The sequence below is a fragment of the Oratosquilla oratoria genome, chromosome 1 (assembly GCF_046742065.1).
Source record: "Oratosquilla oratoria isolate Oo_2021 chromosome 1, ASM4674206v1, whole genome shotgun sequence".
Lineage (NCBI taxonomy): Eukaryota > Metazoa > Arthropoda > Malacostraca > Stomatopoda > Squillidae > Oratosquilla > Oratosquilla oratoria.
The window spans coordinates 108,868,011-108,878,010 of record NC_134777.1 but is presented as its reverse complement, the minus strand read 5'-3'; the positions used below and the strand labels follow the sequence as shown (position 1 = coordinate 108,878,010).

Below are 10,000 nucleotides of genomic sequence, written 5' to 3'. Positions count from 1 at the left end.
TGGCGATTCTATTAATTTTAAAGACAGAGCTTTTCAGACATTACGCATGATTTATTGATAAATACATCATAGTTTTTAATGGATTTATCACAGCGGTTGGATATCGGGTGATTCTGGGGAAAAATTAAAATGGAAATCTAGTGTTCACAACATCATAGGAAAGTGTGTGTGTGTGTATTCACCTTTGTCACGTGCTGGACTAGTGATCGACAGCTATTTCCCTCCCGGAGGAGAGCTCAGAGCTCATATATTACCGATCTATGGGAATGCTGTGTCCTTACATGCACACACACACCTTACTCCTCGCCCACGAGAGTTGAAGTAACGACTCGAAGCGAAGCGATACTGAAATTAGTTCAGCCCTGGGCAGGATTCGAACCCGGACCGCCGTAGTGGCAGTCGGGGACTACCAACCGCGCCTACGCGCCACACACACACACACACACACACACACACACACACACACACACACACACACACACACACACACACACACACACACACACACACACACACACACACATACACATACATACACACACGCACACACACACACACACACAGATATATACATTTATATATATATATATATACATATACATATACATATAGATATATAAATACATACATATATATATATTAATATATATATATATATATATATACGTATGTGTGTGTGTGTGTGTGTGTGTGTGTGTGTGTGTGTGTGTGTATATGTGTGTGTGTGTGTGTGTGTGTGTGTGTGTGTGTGTGTGTGTGTGTGTGTGTGTGTGTGTGTGTGTGTGTGTGTGTGTGTGTGTGCGCGCGTGTAGGTGTGTGTGTGATCCTGGTTTACATCTAGATATGTTTAGAAAAGTATGGTACTGCGAATTGTCTGTATTTTTCACTAAACTTTAAAAAATAACTGCGTGTAAAAGTGGTGTGCGTATGCTTGTGTACGTACGTATATTATTGTCTATGAACTTACCCCAAAATAGGTGTAATACTATTACTTTACTATTTGGAAGCATGAATAATTATAAAAAATTAGGGAAAAATAAGGCAATTATGGATTGCAACGGCACCCTGAGAGTTCTTCAGTCGTTCTCGAATTTGATTCGAAAACGACGACAATATTTCCGTTATGAAAATATAAAAAAAAAAAAAAAAAAATCGCCGTCGAAAAAAAAAGATCAATACTTTAATTAAGGTTGAAAAACTCAAGCACATACATGAAGTTTGGACTAAACCTTGTCAGTACTATTAGATTTTGTAGATTACATAGTCCATATTCATTTTACTTAATTATAAAAGTATTCGAACGCACAGTGTAGGAAAAGTCGTTCGTATTGGTCGAATGCGCTGCTTTGACTTGTGTATCTCCCGGCCCGGGCCGGACCGTCCTCTACAAGGGACGCTTTGTACCAAGCAAGCCAAACACTTGCGTCTTTGTTTGAACTTTGAAACCAACACACTACTTCGCAGTGCCTTACTCGTCGGCGTAGCATCAGTGTTATTTCGTGTTTTAGTGAACAAATTATGAAAATATCGAAGACCAGTGCAACCTAGTGACATTCGAAGTGTTTGTAGAAGTGTTGTATAGAGTTCTTGGTCCATTTTGGTGCAAAAGGAACTGAAATAGACTAGAATTAATGTCTATAGACCGTGTATATTATTTGGTATATCGAGGTGCTCTGAGTAAGCGAGACATCTGATTAGGGAACGTTTGGTAGATAGCATTTGATAATCTGTGACGTCGGTCCGGACTATCACATTTGAATTCCACCTGCTGATTGGTCAGCTACTGTCGTGTTTTCGCCGTGAATTACTCATTACATTTGTGTATATGTGATATATAACTTGGAAAATTCGTCTAAGTAAGATTAAGTGAACATTATGTGAAGTTAAAAAGTGATTGGTATTAAACGAAAATGAAATAGTGATGTGGACGACAATGGTTAACATAAGGCTGTGGCCTGGTAACGTCATTGATGCCTTGTGGCTGACATACGCCATTCTCTGCAGCCTCAGTCAAGCCTCCAAGGTAAGTTTTGTCTATGAATGAAGGCAATCAAGTAACTTTGTAATGATTTATCATTAAACCCATTAGGGCTTATGGATATACCTAAGTGCTTCTCCGAAATTTACCATGACAACCGGGACCGAATTAGATTCCTTAGAATTGTCCAAGTTAAGACGATTCAATTGCGTAAGTTGGAATTATGCGATTAGTGACTTGTTTGATGTATTTTGTTGATAGTGAATGATGTTGATAGTGATACAATAGTGAATGCTATGATAGTGAAATGTTGTGAATATTGTTAGAGTAGAAAATATGTTCATTCATAAAATTATATTATGATACCGAATATATAATCGTTGGCAACTCGTTCCTATCACCAGTTTCCGACGTCGAGATCGGCCATTGAGTACACTGCATTCCCGAGGCGAAGAAATGCCCAAGGAGATTAAAATCGTATGACAACATATAGATTACCAATTACTCTATACAGAATAACTGAATCTGATTCTAATAATATCTTCCTGATGAATAAAATAGTAAATTTATCCCCCGAAAAAAACACCTGCAACTGCACGAGTTTCCAAAAGCCAAATTAAATTGTTTCACGACAACCGTAGAATAAATATAGACTACAGATTGAGTTGGTTACAGAAAGGTTCTGTGTGGAATTATATCGTCTGACAATAGCCATAGGATATTTGTGGTGGATAGTCGTAAATACAGTATAGTTGACATGGGTATGTTGACCATATAAACAAGCGGTAATTGTTCAGGACTTTCATGATTGTAGTTTAGTGTTGTGTAATGTAGTCTTTTCGTGGTATATTATTTCCTATGCACTTCACTATTTGATGTGAATATTGAAAATATTTATATTTCCAGTCATTGCTTGGGTTATTAATTTCATTAGTGTTATTGGTATTACTTCATTTGTGCACTCCTACGCAATATAGCATTAGAAAATTATATATTAATTTTGTAAATTGTAACACATGAACCTAATATGATATTTTCTTGGCGGAAATACATACATCATACATGAATATTCCAAAGGCTTTTTTCTCCTTACACGGGGTGTAGCCAAAAAGAAAAAGGCATAGAAATCACTCCCACCCATTTCATTTCCCATATATTCCACTCCCCTCCATCCTCCTCCCTCCCTCCTATCTTGGCACCTCCTGGCGGAAATAAAGAACAAAAACAAGCAAATCTACTAACGAACGAAGCCAATAGGATACAGTCCAGACGCCATGTTGTCGTCTGTCCAGACCAGTCACTCAATTAGACGATGGCTTTCACGTTGTGGACCTCGTGTTCTCCAACTCTAGGTGACGTTAATAAGCGCTGTTTCAAATACAATTGAGCTTCCCTGGACTTTTTGAGAGAACACGGGGTTCTGCCGTCGTATGTTAATTGCCCGAGGTACGATAATAATCAGGCCGTCAACATCCATGACGACGACGACGACGGCGAACCAGATGATCTTTAGAATTTGATGTACCGAATTACTAAATATAGGTTACGTAGGTTATTATTTTTTTTATCATTTTATTACGCTCCAAGAGCGGCAAGCCTAGTACATATCAAATTAACTATTTACATGAGAATCGTGACTCACAGGACACGCTGTTCGACTGAGGCGGCAATTTGTAGACAAGTACAAATTTCCAGAGGTTGACACAGGGGTGGGACATGGTGATACAATCAGGGACAACAACAGCATTTATAAAACAGCAGTGTTGATAATATCATAGTCAACAGTATTTACAACACAAATGTATGAACAATATTACAATTACGAAATAAGGGACACTGACATATTGAAACAGTCGTGGACAAGATCATACATCAGAATTGTTACGTCGTTAACAACGATAGTTAGCACCCACCAAAATGTGGGTGACGTAAGAGCAGCGTTTCTAACTAGTCGTCGGCAAGCAAGTATTTACATACATCAATGACAGACCCTCTATGGGGAATTAAATCTGTTACTGCAGGGCATTCAAGGCAATAATGCTGAAGGTTGTTTGCATTGGGCAAGTCACACAGTTTACAGGAAGAAAATTGAGGCATGTCTCTTGTCTCGCTCACCTGCCACACTGGTCTGTAGCCTGATCTAAGTCGAGCAGATACCACATTATGTCTTCTAACTAAGTCCTCGGCGGCCATACTTGTGGGGGCGATTGGCAAAGTGATCATAGTGCTGAATGGTCACACTCGAAGGTCGCTCGATATTCCTCCGGTGTACGATAGGCAAATGAGCTGCAGCACGTATCTTGCGTTTGTAGAATGAGAGGGAACTAGGTGAAGCGTCAGCTGCAGGTGAGGGCTGCTCGCAGGCTGCCTTGGCGAGTAGGTCCACCGTCTCGTTGCTAGTTATTCCTACGAGAGAAGGGATCCACAGGAAGTGTATAACAAGGGAGTGCTCAAGGGCTGTGGCTAGCTGAAATAGAATGAACACTTTTCATGGGCATTGCAATACCGAGAGATATGACCAATACCCCAACATTTGAAGCACCATGGTTTTTCGTCAGGCATTTTGCGGAGTTCACATGGTGGTAGGTAAGGAAGGAAGGAAAAGTTAATGTGGGATGGGGGCGGGTCAGGTAGGCTACACGTAATTACAAGTCTGTTGATGGGTACCTTATTCTGCAGAAAACGGCGTACAGAATATACTCCTGTTAGTTCCTTAGCTAAGGCTGGTTCAATATCTACAGGATATCGTGTGATGAGATATGTGGGGAACTTGCGCGGTCTATCTACAGAATCTTGTATATCAAGAGGTAACGACAAAATCGCCCCATCCTTGACCGCATCTATGATGTCCTGTCGGCGTCTCGATATGTAGACATAACTAGATGTGACAGCTGATATTTTGACCTCGGCTAGTTCTCGATTAAGACCGAACATTTAGAAAGCCATTGTAGTTTCTCATTAACTCCTGGGTTCCCTCTGAATTGCAGTTTCACATACTCGGAACGGAGGGTAAAGGCAAGAGAAGTAGATGAAGGTGGGGGTGGGGGAGGTGCATTCTGCGTAGCAGGTCGTGATGGAATGGACATAGTAGTGTCTCGTAGAGGCAGAGCCTTGTCACTCTTGGTGGCCTTGGCAGCGGGAGATGTCACTTCACTATTGGCATCAGAATTGCTATCTATGGGACGCTTTGCGGAAGCGTTGGTGAAGTCCATAGGCTGGGAAGATGGATTGACAGGTGTCATTTGTCGGTGATCGTGATGATCAAGACGAGGCCAGTTTTTCAGTGACAGGTCGTCATCATCGCTTAATGTAAGATCCGCCTCAATATTTGCAAGGGAGCCGGGACCTGTGTATTCCATTTTACGAGGCAATTCTGCAGTGTTTGTAACTTGAGTAGTTTTACCAGGTGAGTGATGTGGCCATGATGTGGGTACCTGTGTCAAACACCTCGCACTGCGCATGCGCAGATGTGAGGAATTCGATCAGGGAGGCCCTCCCCGAGTATTAATCACTATTTCGGTTAAGTTCCACAATAATCAAGTTCACTGATAACACTGCACGATGCACTGAGTTTTAACACAGCCTCCGGCCAACTCCGAATAGGAACACCGTATATCTTGCGAAAAACGGTGGTCAGTAGCAGAGCTTATCCAAGCAACCGCCACCTACCGTGTCCAACCGTGAAGTCTTAGGTTAGGTAGATTAAGTTATAATAGACGATTTTATTATCTTTTCATTTCTTCGACCTCGGCATCTATCAAAACAAACATGGCGTATCATTCAACCACGGCGACTTCGTTAATTAATTGGTTTTAGCAACTTTTTTGTTATCTATTTCCACCAAGGAAATCACATATTACGTTGATGTATTATAATTTACAAAATTGATAATAATTTTTCTATTGCTATATCGCGTAGGTGTGCACTTCTAAAAATTTACTGTTACTTTATGCTATTTATCTATTGATTTCCGCCAAGAAAATCGCTTATTACGTTGATGTATTATAATTTACAAAAATATATATATTTCTATTGCTATGTCGCGTAGGTGTGCATTTCTAAAAATTTACTGTCTTATCTATGTTCATTGATTTATGTGTTATTTATCTATTTATTTATATTTTTACTTATCTATTTATTTACCTATCATTTATCTTTTTAATGTTTGTTTTTCACTCGAGTAACTATTTATTTTCTTGTTTCTTTGTTTTAATATTTCATCACTCGTTCCTTGTGATTTAATAATTATGCTCTGCCCGAGCTCATCGGGCAAGATGACAAAATCTGAGAGAAAACGCATAACAAGAACAACACTAACAAAGGTCTATCGTCTGAATATATAACTGAGTCCTTTGCCAGACCTTGGTTGGACGGGTAATGTCCTTGCCTTGAAATGTGGTCTAAACGAGGTGGTGTCCTAGAACAAGGTAATTGACGTCCACGATGGTTAGAATCGCTATTGAAATCATTCCTTTTTAATGCAAAATTACAATGCAGCTTGTTCAATGCGTGAAGGTGTATATTGTGTATTACCCCTGCTATAACTATAATGTAAAATTATACTGTTTTGTTTACATGTACAATACATGAAATACACCAAATTGAATTGTTCGCAGTGTTCAAAATGAAAATTGGTAAATGAACTAAGCGATGAAAAGAATACAAATCTCATGTTAGTACAAGATGCAGGGATGACCCGTCATCCAGGAGGTGCTAAGATAAGAGGGAGGGAAGAGGATAGAGGGGAGTGGAGTATGTAGGGGATGGAATGGGTGGGAGTGTTTTTTATGCCTTTGTTTTTTTGCTACCTCCCGTGTAAGAGGGAAGAAACCCTTAGGTATATGTATATATATATATATATATATATATATATATATATATATATATATATATATATATATATATATATATATATATATATGTATGTATGTATTAATGGTGATCCTGACAAATGTCCATCATGCTATATCTATCGTAAGGGTTATTTTGTGTGTTTAGAATAGGGTATATAAGTGTTGTAGTATATGTATTATTTTATTGAGATGATTCGTAAGAACTAAATAATTCTCCTTTTTTATCAATATCAGTTTTGCATTCCTCGTAAAACACATTATATCAGTTGCTGTTTCGTCGACCCCTTCAATCATGCGGTGACATAGTTTATAATCCTCGCTTCAATTTCACGTAGCCAGGCAATTTTATTCAGCTGATGGTCAGTCTCGATCCTTGAGGTAAATTACCTACCAGTGGATATTTTCTATGTTTTTTTTTTTTCAATTTTTTACTTTCTTTTTTCTATTTTATGTTTTAGTTAGATTTTTGCTATTTCTACTTTTATTTCTTTTTAATTTATTACTTATTTCTACTTACTTGCAATTTTTCTTTATTTTCTTATTTCTTGTCTTATTTTCAATCGTGTAATTTTCTTTTTTCGTTAATTTTTTATGTTTTGGATTTCAATATTTTTCTATTTATTATCATTATATTTGAATTCCCTTTTTTTGCTTAATTTTTCAATATATATATATATATATATATATATATATATATATATATTAATTTCCTGATAGTTTAAAACATTTTCCTGTATATTTTTCCGATATTTTCTCTTCCTTCATTTTATCTTTTTCTGATATTTGGGATTTATTTTTTTATATTTTATTTTTCATACATATTCATTTTGTCATATTTTCTATTTATTCTTTATATATTTTCTTCTTTTATAATTTTACATGTTTTTTTTTCTTAACTTCTTGGTCGGTCGGTCTTTCTTGATTTTATTTATTTTTTATATTTATTTTTTCTTTTACTTTTGTTAACTTTAATAGTTTTTGCTGCTGTTCCTCCTGTCGTCGTTACTGTTTTTGGTGGTGTTTCTGTTATCATTATTGTTTTTGTTGTTTTAATGTTTTGGTGCTTTTGTGGTTTTGTTGCTGTTGTTGTCTTTTTGCTATAGTTGTTATTGTTGATGTAATATTGCTGTTCTTGTTGTGTTTTTGTTTTGATGTTTTGTTGTTCTTATGTTTTAATGTTATTCTGTTTTATTGTTGTTATATCTATTTCCCTGTTTGTTTAAGGAACTACATATTTGTTAGATTTCTCTATATTAATTGTTTCTTTATTTGTATCTATATCATTATCAATATTATTTTTACCTTTATATAATTTTTACAATCAATTTAATTATTATTAGTAGTAGTAGTAGTAGTAATAGTAGTAGTATTGTTATAATAATAATAATAATAATAATGATTAATTTCATTATTATTATCATAATCTTTATTGAATTTACCATTACTCTTATCATTATCGCTAGCATTATCATTACTATTGTATTTATTTATTATTTGTTACAATAAATTGTAATGTCCACACTTTCTCTTTCTCTCCTCTCTCTTCCTGTTTCCTTCTCTCCCTCCACCTCTCCTTCCATCTCTGTTTCGTCGTCAAGGGAGATCAAATGTGGAGTACCCCAGGGATCATATTTAGGACCAATTTTATTTTTGATTCATATAAATGATGTGTCGGTGTTTTTAGAATAATATTTCTTGGTCGAGTATGCAGATGACACGCAGATAGTTTTGACAGGGGAAGTTCAGAAACTGAACAGTTTGATAAAGCGTGGAGGAAAAGCGCTACAACAGTCTAAGAAATACTTCAGATGACTTGAATACTAATGAGCAAGAGGCACAGTTTATATTCATCGCTTCACGCCATCTTGTGTCTCAAATTTCATTAGATGTAGAATTATATTTTGGAGAGACTGCTATTATACTGTCCCAGTTCTATAATGATTTTAGAAATGTTTGTGTCAATTGACATTTGGAAATAAACTCATCTGCTGGGATTCGAACCCTCACCTGAGTGGCTTGCATCTTACAAGATGAAGACCGTGATGGTATGGCCTTCATCTTGTAAGACGCAAGCCGCTCAGGTGAGGGTTCGAATCCCAGCAGATGAGTTTATTTCGATTTTAGAAATATATATTGATCATCCATATTATCCATATATCTCGTAAAGTTAATGGCATCTTAATTGCTCTAAACTATATAGAATATAGGATAGAAGAACATTAAGATTGGTTATTGCTCAAGCTTTAACATTTAATATAATGAATTATTGTTCTCGCGTGTGGGGCATGACGACAAAAGAACAAAGGTAGCTCACAAAAAAAAGTATAACCACTTAATCCTAATTCTTAAAGATCTTCAATAGTTAAATCTTGAAAGAAAATCATATTTGATACATGCTTATTTACATACAAGATTTGTAATAATCTGTTGCCTGCCCGGCATTTCTCTTTCCCAGCCCTTCATGAGCTTGACTCCCAAAGCGGTCCTACACGACAATATAAAAACCTATTTGTAGCAGACATAACAACAGATATAAGAACAAAAGGCACTAAGACAAAGGAACCCAAAACATGGAACACAATCCCAGTCACTATTCAAAACCTACCAACGTTAGAAAACATTAAAGATAAATTAAAGAAATTCCTTCTCGACAAACATACACAAGTTTTTGAGACATTCATTTTCGTTCACATTTGGAATATGCTGTTTCCGTATGGTCATCGATTCTCATACACTGACAGATAGGCAAAACTACAACGGCGAGTAACAAAACAGATTACAAATATAAGAAATAAATCATACCAAAATCAGCTAAAACATATGAATGTTTTCACTAAAAACCTTAGATTCAGGGGTGATTTGATGCAATTGACAACATCAGAAGTGACAAAATATTTACACTGAATGCGAATCAGACAAGAAATTATAGTCCTAAATTGTCAGGAAGTAGCTTTAATTTGAGAGTAGATAGAAACAACTTTGCCAACTGTGTAGTAGATGAATGGAATAAACTTTCTACAGAGACAGTGCAATGTAGTACAGTTCGTAGTTTTAAGATTCATTTAAATAAACACCTAAGCAATAGGCAGTAATGCCTGCCATTTATTTTATTTTATGTTATTCATTATTATATATTCATTATTATCATTATTTGTTTATTTATTTATTA

The 10,000-nt window shown here is 36.3% G+C and overlaps 1 protein-coding gene across 1 annotated transcript in view; it reads left to right on the top strand.

The window, feature by feature from the left end:
• The first annotated feature begins 1,470 nt into the window (after positions 1 to 1,470).
• Positions 1,471 to 10,000, top strand: part of LOC143031031 (polycystin-1-like protein 1) — a 181,687-nt gene continuing 173,157 nt past the window's right edge. Inside the window, exon 1 of the mRNA XM_076194393.1 lies at positions 1,471 to 2,023. Within this exon, the coding sequence (XP_076050508.1) occupies positions 1,922 to 2,023 (102 nt within the window). The 5' untranslated portion in view covers positions 1,471 to 1,921. The remainder of the gene's footprint in view (positions 2,024 to 10,000) is intronic.